Here is a 19,057-nt window from a genome sequence, read left to right on the forward strand (position 1 = left end):
AGAAGTGGCAACGAATTTACACCGCACATACAAGCACAATCTAGAATGTAGAATTGGCAAAAGAAGACGACGGCATTTGCCGATAACTTTGGCTGATGTTCTTCTCGGAACATCCAACTTCATCGACGATGATGATGATGACAGGAGGGCTAGAAGAATTTTGTTTGAGATACTTATGTAAATCTCGGTATCTCTTCTGTTGCCATGCAGTCTCCCCCAACCTTCGCTTCTCCCCACAATTGAATTGCAAAAATAGTTATTTCTTCAGTCCACAGTGACATTTTGATCTGTTGCTTCCTTATACACGCGTGTGTCAATGCAGCAGAAAAACCCAAACAAACGCGTCACGCTCTGTTAGTTTTTGACCTCGTGTCATGGGCCGGGTCACATATACGGTATATTTTGAGTGCAGCAGAAACGGGGTACGAAGTATACGGTATATTTTGGAACAATGCAAGTTTATAAAATGCAGCCTCATGTTGGTTTATTTTATTGTTTACTGTATACGATATTTTTTATGAGACCCGTTTCTGCTGGTATAGTTTTGGTAGCAGAAACGGGGTCATAGTAAGCAACAGGAATCTTGTTTTAATTCACTTGAATGACGCAAAAAACATACATTGTCAGGAATGTACATTGCGGGCTCACTCACTCACATCACTGGGCTGGCTGCAGCGATGTTGTGAATTACTTTATTCAGAGTCAGGCCCAGGCCTAACAGTGCGACAAATGTTTGTTTTTTAAAAGGAAATTCATTTTCACCAGTATACAGTATCAAAATTGTTTTTTGCCAATAGACAAGTTTCGTAACGGGGGACGGGGGAGGGGGGGATGGATACAAATGAGAAAAAATATTAACTGTAAAATTTCTTAAAAGATTGGCCTACAGTACATCACTGTATGATTGAAAAAAATGTCCTGAAAAATTATTTATCTTTAACGCTCGGCTGGTCACGATTGTTTATCATCTCTGCAAGATGGCTTCCGTAGTATGAAAATGTTCTATTGACATTTCCAATGGCTAGCGTGAATGTACCGTAGAACTGTATTTAAATCATCATTATCATTAGTATAGTAAGCAAAGACCAAAAACTCACAGGCTGACGCGTCCTAGACAAGGCTGAAACATTCACATTCGCACTGCTGTGCTTTTGCACCTAAAATTCTGACCATTCATGATTCAGGATCGCTGGACAAGGCTTCATGATGGTAACTCACCGTCACCTCCTCCGCTCCGTGCAGGTGTGATTGTGAACAAGAACAATTGAATGAATGTTTTAAATTGGATTTTTAAAAAAAGATCAAGAGATTGGGTTCATTAAATTACAAACATAACAAAAGTGTACAGTAGGTGATATCTAGGCCTAGACTTGCTCCAAGTCTGTATTATTTATCTTTATTATGTCATTCCACACGTCATCGTTTTGATTTTTGTCTGAAAATACAAACTTGTGAAACACGTATAGAAATCAATTTGCAGACTGCAAACATCCAATAAGATGAGCGGGCGGTATGTAAATATGGATTTCGAACCAACCAATGATCATTTTGTTTAAAAATGAAAAGATCGAGTACGTACAGTGCTGAATGTACAATCGAGACTGAACTGTTGAAATATAAAATCGTGCTGACAAATTGTTTTGTTTATTAATTGTCTAAGCCTCCTTCGTAGGTCAACTCAAATCGTACGTAGGCCTACAGTATGACCTGCCATAAAACGTCAATAAAGTACATACCATGCCACCACCGGCACACAGAGAGAGCTACACCACCACACAGACAGGACAGGCTAGGAAGACAGGGTCTGGGTGGGAATTAAATAATCTCCGCATAATAAATTCAATGTTTGATTTGCGGAGAAGCTAGCTTTTCATTATCAAGAAGAGTTTTCATGTTCTTGGAGAAAATACCATCATTCAAATGTTTACCAGACTACTACTAGGCATATAAAATCATTTCTAGCCTTCATAAACTTTCATCAATGTACAAAAGTAGAACATGTGTGTACGTCCCGGGGGGGGGGGGGGGGGGGGGGGTCACTCTTAAATATTTCCATACGGGGAGGTGCCGCATTTACGGGTATATTTTCGAGGGCCTGGTAGCACAAGTGTGGGAAAATATGAAGAGTTGGTAGCGCACAGGTGTGGGAAATGACAGGGTGAAATTAGTAGTTTAAGTCCCTAGCCCACCCGTGTCAAAATGTCACGATTTATCGCCAAATTTTGCAGGTATTTTAGCATACTGGATGCTATAAGCCCATCGCGGGGCCTATCGCTAAATACCTTTGAATAGGCCTAGAGTTGTTGCGCATCAGCAGAAGAACACGAAACATCCAGCCTAGGAAAAAATCATTCAACTGTGACCACTCTTGATCATCGTCGTCATGCACCCCCCGCGGCGGATGCGCGATAAACTTTCAAAACACGTTCGTGATTTTTCCATGAACGGTCTCTTTGGCCATGCGCAGATCATGCTGGGAACCAGTACAAATTTTGCGCCCTCTCTGGCGTGGCCTTGTTTCTGCCGTCTTTTTAGAGAACACTGGATTTTGGTAAAATGGTAGTTCAAGTCCGTAGTATTTTTCAGTAAAACAGGTAGCGCAAGTGCCTCATGTCTTGAAGTGGCTGCTGCACCTCCCCGTTTGGTTTTTATACAAGTGACCCCCCCCCCCACCCGGGTGTACGTCTCCACGCATTGTCTAAACGCATGCGCATCATCTTAGTTAGTTGTTCTGTCTTTGAAATTCTAAAATATGAATATTAAAACAGCGTACGAGTGAGTAGCCAATGCATGTGCGTGTTTCCCCAGACGGTACGGATTATCCAAACTCAAGTAACACACGTATGAAACGCCTATATGTGCAAAAATATGAATATTTTTACTAATTAAATTAGTAATAAAATAAGTAATATTAAGACAAAATTAAGTACAGACTAGTATAGGCCTAGGTACAGTATATATAGGCCTAGTACTGACTGAACTGTGTGCATGATTGGATCGAGGTGCCTACACCACCACCAGAGCCGCACTGTTGGTTGTAGGCTTAGGCTAAGCCTACTCACAAAATCACTCAGTAGTCACTGTCTGGCTGCTGACTGGGATGTGCCTGCTGGGAGTGTAGGCCTACGCAAAAAGCTAAAACTTAATAAATAAGACAAAGAAAGAACACTTACACAAAAAATAGACGAACACAAACTTGCTTTAAAGGTATTTCCTACAATTAAGCGAAATTAGACTTAAAATATCAGTTTGTTTGAATTGTCTTTATAGTTAGGATCGCAAAATGTGTAGGCTACGTGTGTCTTCAGGCGTCGCGCTAAACTTTTCAATTAAGTTTCCGCAGGTTTCCGGAAGTATTTTTCTGCAGTGTTTTTATGTTTCAATAGAGGGGGCTATACTAATAATAATAATTTGGCATCTTCACTCTATTATGAATATCAATAATCTAAATATACCATATTTTAAATCAAATAAATAAATAAGTTTCGCCCCCTCGAATTAACGTGATCACAAGACCCAATGGGGAGAAGATTCTAAATTCCTAATTAAACTATCCTCGCACGTGAAAATTAAATCTAAAAAACTAGGTTCCACTTCATATCTAATACCCCTTTCACACCAAAAGCAAAACTCCAGAGACACTCCGGAGACACCACGGAGTTTTGGTGTGAAAGGGGTATTAATCTATACTCGTTACAATGCTGAAACCAAAATAAATCGTCGATACTCACTTCTGAAACGGAAATGCCTTCTTTAAGAAAAATACCAGTGCCGCGCGGCGAATTCTATGAAATAAATAACTGAAAGTCCTTATCCAAAGATTAACAAAATCTACAACGGTGGATACATTCTTGGGCAACATTTCCGTTAACAGGATTTTCTAATTTGACTCGTGCAATTTTAACTCTTCTTTCTTATTAAGCATCGAAGAATCACAATTGGTGACGTGTACATGCATCTAAAATTGGTAGGCGTAGGCCTACATGGAACTGAACACTTTTACTGAGTCGTGGCGAAAGCCTATATTCTAAACTAGTCACTGGACCAAAGGAAACAGACAAACCCTTCCTCTATCAGTTTTTATTTTGATTATACTTTTTTTTTTTCTTCTCAGAATTAAATAAAATAAAATAAATAAAAAAGCCAATATTGATGAAATTCCTATCGTATTTAGGCCTATAACATTATTACGAGAAAAGGATGTATTTCTCTTTATCTTTTTGCCTCACCAGTGTTGAAGATTTGAACTATGGTGTTTAAACAATTAGGCCTATAACACTGGCAATATACAAGTAAATAAGACATGATTGTGATGTCATGTGATTTATATTTAAACATTTTCTACGTGAGATACATAACCATCAGATAAGCCGTTGCAATATTTGTGTAGTACCTTTCAATTCGTTTTTATTACATATTTGTTATTGTCATAATATAAGTAAATTGTACTGATACGCCTACTTTTGTAAATTCAACGTTTTTAGCCATGCGGCTACTTGTAAATATTATTTCATACCTGAATAAAATAAAATAAATTTTTTAAAAAATGATTTCATCGCCCAAAACGTGTCAATATTTGTTATAACGATAAAGATAGACCAGTTGATCATTATTTTGGTCGTTTATTGGCATAGGCCTAATTAACACTAACTTGGTGTGTTTATAAAATACAAATAAATATAATATTTAATATATATTATTCAAAAACACTACTAAATGTTACTTTTTCAATGTGAATCAAATGTAGGCATATGGCATAGGCCTATCTTTTATTCTGATTCCAATTACAGGAATCTTATGTTATATAAAACAAATAATGAATGTTTATATTCGTGTAATGGTACAACAACTGCTGTTGGCTAAATGCCATATAACGGATTAGGTATAACAATTAGCCTACTTATGCTGTGGCGCAGCATCCCAAGAATCAAGATCAGGAAAATTGTCAATCAATTTCCATGGAAGAGTAAAATTACAATGTCAATCTTCCCTGATTTTTCAATGTGGTGAAAGCCTCCTACCACCGTCTGAAATAGTGTTTTAGTCAAAACAAGATGTACACTCCCTCTATCGATTGTTCTTTTGATTCTTTCTGAAATGATTTAGTTGTTATCTTTCAATAAACTTTAAACGGTCACTGCCATTGGATACAATTGTTTTTACTAGCAGATATCTTCATCTTTATAACGTAGTGAATGGTAATAATTATAGCAATAATAGAAAAAACATGAGTTAGCAGAAAAATATGAGAAAGTACAGAAAACATGGAGTGATGAGGAAGACAAAGAAGACAAAAACAAAAACAAAACAAAAAAAGCATAATAGGCCTAACTGTAGTGGAAACGTAAAAACGTTGAAGGTAGATGCTAATGTTTATAGAACAGCACGTGCTATGCCACATTGACAGTACTAGTTTAGTATAATTATAGATACATATTCCACATCTTTTGTGCTTTGCAGGTCTATCATGAAATTTATCTGAACTGGTGGCAAATCGGAACATGTTATTTTATTCCTCTTCAACATCGAACCCGGAAACTTCTGCTTGATAAGCAGATGTCATAACCATGGATAGCGTCCAGGTGGTAGTTGCATGCATTGTATATATTACAAACCGTTGAAATTATATTGCAACAACAACAATTTACAGGAGTAATAATCAAACCTTTGTAACAAAAGCTGTTTTTTTAATAATAATAATATTTATTCAATGCAAACAGTTGACATAAATGAACGATTACCGGTGAGACTATTCTTATCTTGGTAGATCAAACAAATAAGATTTTCTAAGATAACAAACGTTATCGTTGTTTTCAGAATATAGACCTGGTAATTCAATTTTTATTCATGGACAAACACAGTCAAATATACACATGGTTTGAAATTATTTTTTTTTGTTCAAAGTTAAAAATTCACATAAAAATATCATATATAAAAAAATATATATATCATCATTTAAAATACAGATGAAATAATACATAGTTTAAAATATAAAAAACAAGCAAGATTGGTGTATGAAGAGGGATAGCATAAAATGATCAACGTTTCCAATGTTCATTGAATTGCCTCGTTGCAGTAGGGAGAAACGAGTTTCTCATCCTATTGCTTTTCCATCTTGGGTACATTTAAACGCTCTGACAATTAAATTATGACAATTATGAAGAAAACAAAGAAAAAACAATAAATACCTTATGGATAAGAAAGTATTCTCAGTCAAACAAGCAAGTCAAATATTATAACAAACGGTGTAGATTAGAGAGAGACGTGTTTTAAACAATTTACAATTGATTGAGTATAATTCCATAATATTAATAAATGATAACGTTCTATAGTGATTTATAGAAATAATAGATTAAAATACCTTGTGTATATATAATCATTCAAAAATGTGTCAAAAGTGTTTCTGAAATTGCTTATAAATGAGTATTTACAGTTTAAATCATGTTATTCCCTTCTACAGCAAAAAAAACCCCTTTAAATTACAATTTTTCAAAGTAAACATTTTTTTCGATCCAATTTTTGGTCAAAGTGAAAACTATAATGCGACATTAGGAAAATGGCTTATTCAACCCAAACAATTCAAGAGGAAGGCGTACAGTATGCACATCGCAACATGGTTATTCTTGTAAAACATCATTGTCAACTCTAACTCTAACAAATTACTTGTACTCTGGTTGTTCTATGTTTGGAACGACATATGGCTTTTACAAAGAATTCTCTGAAATGAGGGCTAGTAGCCGCGTATACGAAGGGATTAATCATGGAATTTGACCAGAGTAGGTAAGTGAGGAATTTCCGGTTCCACCAGCCGCAAGAAGTGTATACAATTAGGGCAATGTTGAACGGCAGCCAACAAAATGCAGAAAGCCGACACAAGAGTTACTAACGTGATGAACGACTTGCGATGGATAAATGGTTGAGAAGTTGTGCTGGTATTTGGAAGATTTAGGTGGTGAGACCTAGACTTGCTTGTGGAAACTGAGTCAAGGCCTATTTGTTGATTCGCGGATCTAACAGTGCGTACGCGTTTAAGGATATTCATATATACCAATGCGTTTAAATAGATCAAACATATCAATGGTATGATAAACGTTATTAATGCATATATAATATTAGAGGCATAATCAGATGTTCCGTAAGTGCACATATAGGCATCTGTCTGTGTCTGGAGTTCTTGGCAGCCAATATTATTGTCAACCCATAAAGCTAAATCCACAGCAAATATCAAGCAAAAAAGTATCCATCCAATAGTAGACATGACAGCTGTTCTACGATGTGTTTGGAAACGTTTATACTCTGCACCCTTTTTCAACACCCAATATCGATCTAAACTGATCAACAGAATCATCCAAACTGATTGTTGAGAAGCTATAAAGTCAATACATTTCCAAATTTTACAAACAAATTTTCCAAGAGGCCAGTGTCCATGATACATATAGACGTTGTACATAGGCAGCGAAACACATCCAACAAGAAGATCAGCGACGCTTAAGTTGAGGATCAATATGCTGGACGGTTTGGAGTTTATTTTATTTTCTACCAACCAAGAAACAATCACAATAATGTTACCACAAACTGTTATGATCACCATAAGCCATGCGAATATGTCTCCGATAGAAAAGTTCAAACTGTATTCTTTATTTGTTAATTGCGATGTGGTTGAGAGTAAAACTGTCAGCAAAGTATTGTTTAACGTTTCATTCTCCATTGCTGATTCTTTGTCTCGTAGGTTGTGTATTTGTGTACAACTGTCAGTGCGATCTCTGCCACGAAAGGAGTGGTAAACCCAAACAAGATACCTTTTTATACGAGAGTTGTAATGAAGGAAACTTACAGGTGAGCAGACTCATTGGCTGTTCAACGTCATGTGATTGTTTGTAATTGCCATATACCGTCTCATCCGATAGTAATTTATTAATGTATACGTCAACTTCTTGCATCGAACAACATTATTTTGTAAAAACCCAACTGGATCGTTATGTGTAACTTCATTGTATAATTGTAGAGTTGTAATGAAGAAAATTTACAGGTACTGTAAGTAGACTCATTGACTGTTACAATCTTTGGTTCAAGTCATGTGATTGTTTGTAATCACCATATACATTCTCATCCGATAATAATTTAAAACTGGATAGTTATGTTTATCGTCATGTCGGAAAAGCATGTCCACCGATATGGTGTATTGTAAATGCCAAAATTGGACCTTATACATAAAACAAAACAAACTATTTTTTTTCTCGTTCTAAATTGCCTAAGAAATAATACACCTGAAGAGCTAGACTATAGTGATTTATGTGTGTGTGGGGAGGGGGGGGGGGGTGGCGGTGTGGGTGTGTGTGTGATTATGATTATTATTAGTGATCAGATCATACTTTATTGAGTGTAATGAGAGAGTGAATTTCCATTTTTATGGACAAATAAAATTTCTTGAATCTTGATTCTTGAATCTTGATATCTATATTATAAGTGAGAGAGTTTGTCTGTCTGTCTGTTTGTCTGTCTGTTTGTTTGTTTGTTTGTTCGTTATACAAATTTTTGTTACTGCACGTAATGTTACATATGGGGTATCAAAATGACCGCAATTGTACCGGGAATGTTCTAAGCTATATTTCAACATCATCCACCACCTAGGATCCAAGTTAGGGACCAAAATGTGGTCAAAACCCCCACTTGTTCGTTATACAAATTTCTGTTTCTGCACGTAACCATACGTATGGGGTATCAAAATGATGGCAATTGTACCCGGAAGGTTTTAAACTACAATATTTAAAAAAATTCCCCCGACTCCTCGGGTTTTTGTGGGAGGGGTGGGTGGTGTGGTGGTTTGTGATGTCACATTTTTGCTAGGGCTCGGGGTTGTAGGCTATCGAATTGTAAAATATATACTACAAAGGTTTTACAGTATTTGAATTATCCTCAGCAAGGCGTTTGGGGAAATATAGATATAGATATACATATTTTATTCATTAACCAATATGACACCTATTCAATTACACATTTAGCAAAGTACTTTAACCATATCCAGCTATGTATCGGTCTCTTGGATTGTCTCATTACAGACATCCATACCTGTGTGAACATACACATGATGTTTACTGTTACTACTGTGTTCAACTACTGCCTTCAAGGAAAAAACTTGGGGTTGGGAGTTGTGGTTCAGGGGATAGTAGGGGTTTTGCTTAGACCAGAATTGTGTTTGGAAAATGTTAAAGTATTTAATTATTCCTGGGAGTTTGGGTTGGGGATGTAGGCCTATCACCATGACCGAAACTGTATTTGGAATGTTTTAAACTACATTTGAAAATGCCACTGACGGATTATGGGTTGGGAGTGATAATAACATAATTTGTACTGGAACCGTCTTCAACACATCACCCAGTGTATCTGGAGTGTGTTTGTAGGGGGAGGTGGAAGAGCGAAAATACTGGCGTAATGAAGTAGCCTATATGCTTGGAATTGTACTAGGAAAAGTTACTATATTTGAACTGTCTAGGGGAGGAGTTAAGGTTTGTTGATTGTGGCTGGGGTGGTGGTGAGAGGAGAAAGAAGGCTGGGGGCCCGCAGTATCTAAATTAGATATTTTAATTATCAGCCAATATGACACCTATTCATTTACACAATTTACAACGTACTTCAACCATTATTAGACCCATCATAGCTATGTATACTCCTCTCAATTTGAAGCTTACGTTGAATTGAATCTGTCCATCACTGGGAAGAATTTGTTTTTAAAAAAGAGTATGGGGTGGTATTGAAGAAGGGTGGAGGTTGGTGAGTAAAGACAGATACTGACTTCGGGTGTTGAGAAGGCTTTAAACTAATTTTGAAACCCGCCCTGGGGCGGGTATAATTGCTAGTAGTTAATAAGTCCTGTGTCCGCAACTCATTCCACAGTGTACGTGTATTATAAGTCTGACATTATAAGAATGTAGAATATAGATAGTACATTGGCATGTACCTACTTGCTGCACATGTATGGGTTTCATTTTATAGTGATATTATGCCATTTTTAATCTATATGCTTATGTAGCCCCATATTATTATAATTTTCATGTTTAGCAAATGAATGGATTGGTCAAGCAGCATACTTTCGGTATTAACTGTTCGTTTGAATTAATAGCATAGTAAGGTATATAATTGCTTGACATAATTATACAGATCTTTAGAATCAATGAACAGACATTATGCGTGATAAATATATTCAATTTAATATAATTGATCATTTAAATGAAAACCGAATTACTCGATTTCTAATGACGCAAATCATAACACTCAATAACTAAACTCTGCAATGTATGATCTAATCACTAATGAATGAATAGAATCACACTCAAACGTACCCACGCACCCACATCAAAATTAGCATTTACCAAGTTTTTTGGCAAAACGAACTTACTGAAAATGTATAGTTCAATCAAATAAAAAAAACAAAACTATATCGTGTATGATGTATACATATCTACATCCTTGTACTCTTGAATAAACTTATATAATATAAGTAACTTATTCATATTATACAAATTTAAATCATTTGTTCATTTAATTGGTCAATGTCCTTTCGATAACAATATACAAGTTAAGTTACAAGATCACACAAGCAATATAATAATTTGTGTCAATCATTGTATCTGTGACAGCGTTAAGTCTGCCCTTTTTGACAATGATTTTAACACCTTATTTAACCATTTTAATCTGTTGATTCATGTGAATCTTCATTCTGATGTTTTTTATTGTACAGTTTTTATATGTTTCTCCTAAGGGAGGTGAATACATTTGAATTGAATTGAATTGAATATTTCAACTATTAACTGCACTCGTTATTATATTATACATCCTATTTTGAGCTTTTAAGCTCAATTTCTATGTTCGTTCATAATTGTATTGTCTTGTTTTATTGTATTTATGTTTTTTTATCGAAATAAATAAAGATTGAATTGAATTGAATTGCTAGAAAGGTTAAAAATGTAAATTAGATTAATAAAACATTAAAGATGTATTGTCCCTTTGACTAATTCCAAAAAATTAAAAAATAAAAAAATTCGAAAAAAGGTGGGTCATTTTGAAGTGTCATATTAGTTATTTACTATCACCAAAAATTGGTCCAAAAAAAAATCATTTAACTGAAATACAGACGTTCCTTACGATCTGTTTGAAAATACCTTCTCAACCGTGACGAGTTGTAAACAATCCTAATTAGCATCTTGGCATTTACAATATACAATGATATCTATCAAATCTGGTTAAACAAAATAATTTAAAATATAACTTTAGACATAATGATACAAACCTCTACGTTCCGAAACCTCGAACTGAGTATAAAAAGCGTAGTATTTCTTATAGGGGGGTTATAACCTGGAATAAACATAATATTGATACCAACAAGATGGCACAATCAATTAATATTACTTTGATATGGCCAATTTAAATTTAGAATATTTTGACCTTCATTTTTGTGTGTTTCAAGGGACAATACATCTTTAAACAGGAAGCCTAATGTATTATTTTATAAATTCTTTCTTTTAATGTTTTTCTATAAATGTGTATACACTGTATTATTTGTATATATTATATATTGCATTAGCTATCATGAACTTGTAGAAGAACACCTTTATTTTATGGTAAACGAGTTTTATATTTTGTACTATTGTGTTTTATAATTTCGTGAATAAATAAGATTTTGATTGATCCAGTTTGTTTTTGTTAAATAATGTTGTTAGATGCAAGAAGTTGACGTATACATTAATAAATGATTATCGGATGAGACTGTATATGGATTACAAACAATCACGTGACGTTGAACAGGCAATGAGTCTCCTTACCTGTAATGGTTTTTTTCATTAAAACTCTACAATATACAATTACGTTAAATATAACGATCCAGTTGGGTTTTTAAAAATAATGTTGTTCGATGCAAGAAGTTGGCTCGTCTGGGTTCCAGACGGAGTTTTGTCTTAATATTAGTAAAAAGATAAATATTTTGGCACATATGGCGTTTCATACGTATATTACTTGAGAAAAAATCGAAATAAAACAAATAAATAAAAAAAGACAATGAATAGGCCTACAGACTTGGGGAAAGTCTAGAAGTTGACGTATACATTAATAAATTACTATAATTATGATTAGACTGTATATGGTGATTAAAAACAATCACGTAACGTTGAACAGCCAATGAGTCTGCTTACCTGTAAGTTTCCTTTATTACAACCCTCGTATAAAAAGGTATCTTGTTTGGGTTTACCACTCCTTTCGTGGCAGAGATCGCACTGACAGTTGTACACAAATACACAACCTACGAGAAAAAGAATCAGCAATAGAGAATGAAACGTTAAACGATACTTTGCTGAACGTTACTCTCAACCACTGTAGAAACTTCTGAGAAGTTAAATACATCGCAATTAACAAATGAAGAGTACATTATGAACTTTTCTATCGGAGACATATTTGCATGGCTTATGGTGATCATAACAGTTTGCGGTAACATTATTGTGATTGTTTCTTGGTTGGTAGAAAAGAAAATAAACTCCAAACCGTCCAGCATATTGATCCTCAACTTAAGCGTCGCTGATCTTCTTGTTGGATGTATTTCGCTGCCTATGTACAACGTCTATATGTATCATGGACACTGGACTCATGGAAAAATTATTTGTAAAATTTGGAATTCTATTGACTTTATATCTACTCAACAATCAGTTTGGATGATTCTGTTGATCAGTTTAGACCGATATTGGGTGTTGAAAAAGGGTACGGAGTACAACCATTTTCAAACACATCGTAGAACAGCTGTTTTGTCTGCTATTGGATGGATAATGTTCTCGCTATTTGCTGTTATGAATTTATGGGGTGACAGTATTGGCTGCCAAGAACTCCCACAGACAGATGTTGATAATATGTGCACTGTGGCAATAACTGATGACGCTTGGAATATTATATATACATTAATTATGTTTATAATACCATTGATATGTATAATCTATTTAAACGTATTGGTATATATGAATATCCTTAAACGCGTATGCACTGTTGGCTCCGCCAATCAACAAATAGGCCTTGGCTCAGTTTCCACAAGCAGGTCTAGGTCTCACCACCTAAATCTTCCAAATACATACCAGCACAACTTCTCAACCAGTTATCCATCGCAAGTCGTTCATCACGTTAGTAACTCTTATGTCGGCTTTCTGCATTTGTTGGCTGCCGTTCAATATTGCCATAATTGTATACACTTCTTGCGGCTGGTGGAACCGAAAATTCCTCAACTACCTACTATGGTCAAATTCCATGGTGAATCCGTTCGTGTACGCGGCTACTAGCCCACATTTCAGAGAATTCTTTGTAAATGCCATATGTCGTTCCAAACATAGAACAACCAGAGTACAAGCAATATGTTAGTTAAAGTTAACAATGTTTTACAAGAATAACATGTTTCGATGTTCACAATGTACGCCTCCCTCTTGAATTGTTTGGGTTAAATAGGCCGTTTTCACTTTGACCAAAAATTGGATTGAAAAAAAATGTTTACTTTGAAAAATTGTAATTTACAGGGGTTTTTTTGCTGTAGAAAGGGAATAACATGATTTAAACTGAAAATACTCATTTATTAGCAATTTCAGAAACACTTTTGACACATTTTTGAATGATTATATTATACACAAGGTGTATTAATCTATTCTTTCTATGAATCACTATAGAACTTTATCAAACGTTATCACTTATTATGGAATTATACTCAATCAATTGTATGTTTCAAACACGTCTCTCTAATCTAAACACCGTTTGTTATATTTACTTGCTTGTTTGACTGAGAATACTTTCTTATCCATAAGGTATTTGGTTTTTTTGTTTTTTTTAGTCTTCATCCCATGTTTTTCCTCTGTTAACTTTCGCGTTCATTTAGCTTGTGCTTTTGTTTTGTTTTTGGCATTATTTACTACTAAATCAGGTTCTGCTTCTGGCATAGAAATATTATAATGAGTTATTCTGGACAGACTTTCAGCAGTTTTTCTTTTTGCGATTTTGTCTTTTTAATTTATATTACAACTAAATAACTATTTATTACTGTACTATGTCAGTAAATGATTGAATTATCAATAATTAAAAGTTATCAATTAAATAAATATTATTTTTAAATAAGTACGGTATAAGGAGAAATTTATCAGAGAAAACACCAAACCAATGGGAGAGATTGTAACTTTTGAGTAATTTGAAAAGTATTTCAGTAATATACGTACAGTAGTGTGATTGCGCTGGTTCAACTATATTTATTTGTAAAAATAGTTATGTAATGCATGCCGGTCTAATTAGTACGTTGTAAGCGTGTAGGTCTATTTATTGTTGCTCATTGTTGGTACATGTGACCAGTGTATGATGCACAAGTTTTCGTTGTTGTATTAAAGTATGAAAGAAGCTACACTAACTTTATAGTCGTTACTTTGTTCTGGCTGTACAAGAGATTACGGATCCATAATGGTGGACAAGCCGGTCTTCAGTACTAAAGCAACATAACCACAGGGTGCTGAGCTTCGGAGATCAAAGGGTTTATCTGTGGCTGCAACATGATCAGTTCCCCTTAACAACAGACTCAGCGCTGCAGAGAATACTGTCTATTAGCCTACATATGTAGTACAGTTACTGTTGGTATTTGATTCCGCCATAGAATATACAGGAGAAATAAAAAGATCTGTAGAAAAAAGGTGTAGACAGAGCTTTATTACTTGATTGAAAGCAGAGATCAAGAGCTGATGATGAACAAAATATGAAATTATTATGATACTCTGTGAAGGTGACTTTAATATGTAATCATAGATTATACGCAATGCTTTCAGTTGGTTTAGAAGTAATCAATGCGCAGTAGTCGATTGTTGTGATAGCTACCAGCCATAGCAACACTCTAGCATTGGAATAGCTAGATATAAAGTAGTAACGGGAATCGGGAAAGAATTATTATCTGTAGGCCTAATTGGTTCTATCTGAGTTGACAGCTTCCATTTCCGCTAGGTTTCTATTAAAGTGAAATACATTAAAATTCCATTAAATGTAATACTACAGGATCTTCCATCAATACAAAGATACAAATAATGATGTCAACTTAGTGCAATGGTGCAAATAATTTCATGAAGTCAAAATATAACATTATCATTCACCGAATGAAATTATTTGTACCATTACACTTTTTTGTTACACCTACGTTTACATAAGATCTTAACTAAACCATTCGAAAGGCAACGCTCCAGATATACAAATAAAACAAGTTTATTATCATATAGTAATTCGAATGCATTTATAATACACATGGACTATACCTAAACATATAATAGAAATGCAATGAATAGTAATAACAAGATATGTTTTACGTATTCCTTATTCATGAATTCGGACTGTGATGAAGAGGTTTAGATATCGCGTGAATAAGCCTTACATGCATCATATTGTTTTCGGCTTTATTCTTAGTTTTTACTTTATAGAGTGTGGTCAATCCATAACGAAACACCTGCGTCGGTATGTCACCATTAAAAAAAAAAATAGATATTTAGATTTAGAGTTTAAATCGATCCTTAGATCTGTACTGTACCGTATTTCTCTAACTTAATATTAGTAACATTTCAATAAATAAAAGAAAACATGCAATAACAAAAATCAAAATACAGTAACGCGAATTTAAGACTGTATTTGTGTACTGTTTGATAATATGTTATAAAAATGTTTGTGAATTATAAATTGTTATAAGATGACAACTAAATCATTTCAAGCACAAAAAAGTACTAATTTATCAACAACTGCAGAACATTTTTTGTTTATAATACTCTATTTTACTAAATGCGTAATCCAATAGTCTTGTTCCTGATGAAAAACGAATAATACCGGTCGAAATGTCGATCGAGAAACTCAACAGATCTTTTTAAATCTAAAAAGAACTTCGATCATATAGCGTGGTGTACCGCAAACTTTATATCAACATTATTGACAATCACTAGTCTTACTATTCGTTGGTATTATTTATTCTTTTTTTCATCAGTCACTTTTTTTAGTTTCATACATTTTTTTTCGCTTTAGGCAATTTAGAACCACACAAAATCAATAATACACTTTCACATTCGTTACTGTCTTTATTAACTCTATAAATATAATTTTATTTTCTTATTTTGGCATTTACAATACACCATTTGACGAAACAGAACAATCCAGTTTGTATTTTTTATTTAAAAATGTATGATGCACAAGTTTTCGTTGTTGTATTAAAGTATGAAAGAAGCCACACTAACTTTATTGTCGTTACTTTCTTCTGGCTGTACAAGAGATTACGGAACCGTATGATGGACAAGCCGGTCTTCAGTACTAAGGCAACCTAACCACAGGATGCTGAGCTTTGGAGATCAAAGGGTTTATCTGTGGCTGCAACTTGATCCGTTCCTCTTAACAGACAACGCACCACGGAGAATACTGTTTATTACTGTATGTACGTATGTAGTACAGTTACTGTTGGTATTTGATTCCGCCAGAGAATATACGAGAGAAATAAAAAGATATGTAGAAAAAAAAAGGTGTAGACAGAGCTTTATTATTTGATTGAAAGCAGAGATTAAGAGCTCATGATGAACTAAATATGAAATTATTATGATACTCTGTGGTGACTTTAATATGTAATCATAGATTATACGCAATGCTTTCAATACTATTATATTTGAAACAAACAATTTCAATAACTAAATATTGTTGGCTTATTGAACACATAAGAAACATTAAAATCTTATTCGTTTCCTTAAAAAGGTTTTGAAGTAAAATTGTCTAAACTGCGCATTTGTAGCAGCGTACAGGATCGGATTCAACATAGAATTTGACCAGAGTAAAATGTTGACTACCTCCCAGAGGGCGGTATAGTTGCAACCACATAAAATCTGTAAAATAATAACAACGTTATACGGCAACCAACAAGTTAAAAATACAGTTATAAGTGCCATTAGCATGACGAAAGTCTTATGAAGATGAGATTTCGGTTGAAAATGTTTATTCATAACTAAAGAGTTTTCTGGTGGATTCTCGGCAACTTTTCTGGTTCTTCTTTTATCAGTTATATTAAATGTTTTAGGCTCGAACATTTCTTCACCAGCAGCAGTCCTCTCTTGTTCTTGAATAGTACTCTCCGTAGAAATGTCTTCTGTACACAAATATTCGTCATCATTTTTCAGTGCTACAAGTTTAGTTTTTCCCGCGTAAGATTTGTTCGGTTGTCTTATCTTAATCACAGAAACATTTGAAGAATGTCTTCTTCTGACAAAGAATTTAATACCACGTGATCGATTTCTTATATTTTTGTATACAACGCTATTAAAGTATATCAACAAACATAGTGGTATTAAAAACTCTATAAAAAGTGTTATCATTTCAAACAGAAATGTATCAAATATTTCAAACTCACACTCAGAATTATAATCAATGGTACCCGTATGTTCATAAAGTACCGGCCAAATAAAGCATGAAAAGGAGAAATATATCAGAGAAAATAACCAACCAATTAGAGACATAATCCAAGTTTTTCGATTGTTTTGAAAAGTTCTGTATTTTAGTCCTTTTTTTACTAACCAATATCGATCCATACTTATGAACACAATCATGAAAACCGCTTGTAAACACACCGTGTAGTCGATTAACATCCATATTTGGCAAGGTAACTTTCCAAGAGGCCAGTATCCATATTGTAAGTAAATATTATTCAACGGCATGGACATTAAGCCGATGATCAGATCTGCTAGAGACAGGTTCAGAATGAAAACATTTGCTGGTTTTGAGTTTACCTTATCATCTAAGAACCAGGCTGAAATTACCAGAATATTACCACAGATTGTTGTGATAGCTACCAGCCATAGCAACACTAGCGTTGGAATAGCAAGATGTAAAGTATCAACGGGCATCGGGAAAGAATTATTATCTGTAGGCCTAATTGGTTCTATCTGAGTTGACAGTTCAGTTTCCATTTCCGCCAGGTTTCTATTAAAGTTAAAAACAATAAAATTTCATTCAATGAAAACCACTAAAGAATTGTTTAATCTATTAACAATATTATAGTAAGTAAGTAATCATTTTATTTTCCACACTCGTAAAATACATGAATTATGGAGTAGAAAAAAAATATTATATGCATTGTATGGAATGAGACTATTTAAGTTAAGACAATAACTTTAAGTCATAGCCATCTTAAACTGAGTTGGAAAAAAAATACGAAGCACGACTTAAAGAATAGTTTAAAGTCATCTAAATCATAATTCTTAAATAAAATTAAATAAAATTGTAAGTAAAAATATAAATACCAGGTATAAATTACAACATACACACAATGTAAGTAAATAAAATGATTGCAGAAACTTATAGATACAAATAATGAAGTTAACTTAGTGCAATAGTACAAATAATTTCATGAAATATAACATTTTATCCTTCACAGAATGAAATTATTTGTACCATTACACTCATAAACATGCATTATTTGTTTTATAACACACCTACGTTTACCGTAAGGTCTAACTAAACCATTCGAAAATACAGCGAATATATTATCTTGGAGCAGAGTAGGGGTGTTTTTTGGGGTTTCGATTGTGGATTGTTTTGTAGTGCTCAACAAATTGGTAAAGATAAAGTCTTGTAGGCTCTACTCGTAATTTAGTTCAATAATTGAAGTTAAGAAAATACTTTAAGTTGCAAAGTTCATTATCATATAGTAAGGTTCAGAGTCTTTAAAGTACTGTCTTCCTTAAATAAGTTTGACTTCGAATGCATTTATAATACACATGGACTATACCTAAAAATATACTTTACCCTTCCTTTAACGTCCACGATTTAATAGATAGGCCTATTATTCATCTGTAGGTTACTTGTGGTAGGTAATTACTTATATAATAAATAAAAGTAATGCAATGAATATTAATAACAATGATACATATTCCTTATTCATGAATTCGGACTGTGATGAAGAGGTTTAGATATCGCGTGATAAGCCTTACATGCATCATATTGTTTTCGGCTTTATTCTTAGTTTTTACTTTATAGAGTGTGGTCAATCCATAAC

The 19,057-nt window shown here is 34.0% G+C and overlaps 3 protein-coding genes across 3 annotated transcripts in view; 1 reads left to right on the plus strand and 2 right to left on the minus strand.

Moving 5' to 3' along the window:
• LOC140045161 (uncharacterized) overlaps positions 1 to 3,301 on the minus strand; it is a 57,792-nt gene extending 54,491 nt beyond the window's left edge. Inside the window, exon 1 of the mRNA XM_072089938.1 lies at positions 3,174 to 3,301. The gene's annotated coding sequence lies outside the window, so the exon portion shown is untranslated. The remainder of the gene's footprint in view (positions 1 to 3,173) is intronic.
• Positions 3,302 to 12,419: 9,118 nt separating this feature from the next.
• LOC140044266 (5-hydroxytryptamine receptor 1D-like) lies at positions 12,420 to 13,389 on the plus strand. Its single transcript, XM_072088744.1, has 2 exons — positions 12,420 to 12,582; positions 13,130 to 13,389. Exons 1-2 carry the CDS (start codon positions 12,420 to 12,422, stop codon positions 13,387 to 13,389), a joined length of 423 nt encoding a protein of 140 aa, XP_071944845.1.
• Positions 13,390 to 16,736: 3,347 nt separating this feature from the next.
• On the minus strand, positions 16,737 to 17,969 carry LOC140044267 (5-hydroxytryptamine receptor 1D-like). Its single transcript, XM_072088745.1, has one exon. It carries the CDS (start codon positions 17,967 to 17,969, stop codon positions 16,737 to 16,739), a length of 1,233 nt encoding a protein of 410 aa, XP_071944846.1.
• Between the last annotated feature and the right edge of the window lie 1,088 nt (positions 17,970 to 19,057).

This window comes from Antedon mediterranea, chromosome 3 (assembly GCF_964355755.1).
Source record: "Antedon mediterranea chromosome 3, ecAntMedi1.1, whole genome shotgun sequence".
In the NCBI taxonomy this organism is placed as follows: Eukaryota; Metazoa; Echinodermata; class Crinoidea; order Comatulida; family Antedonidae; genus Antedon; species Antedon mediterranea.

Excerpts from the sequence above, each read along its gene's own strand:
- LOC140044267 (XM_072088745.1), bottom strand. The coding sequence starts at position 17,969 with ATGGAAACTGAACTGTCAACTCAGATAGAACCAATTAGGCCTACAGAT.
- LOC140044266 (XM_072088744.1), top strand. The coding sequence starts at position 12,420 with ATGAACTTTTCTATCGGAGACATATTTGCATGGCTTATGGTGATCATA. Across the intron at positions 12,583-13,129 it reads CGCTGATCTTCTTGTTGGAT|TTATCCATCGCAAGTCGTTC; the intron begins GTATTTCGCTGC and ends CTTCTCAACCAG.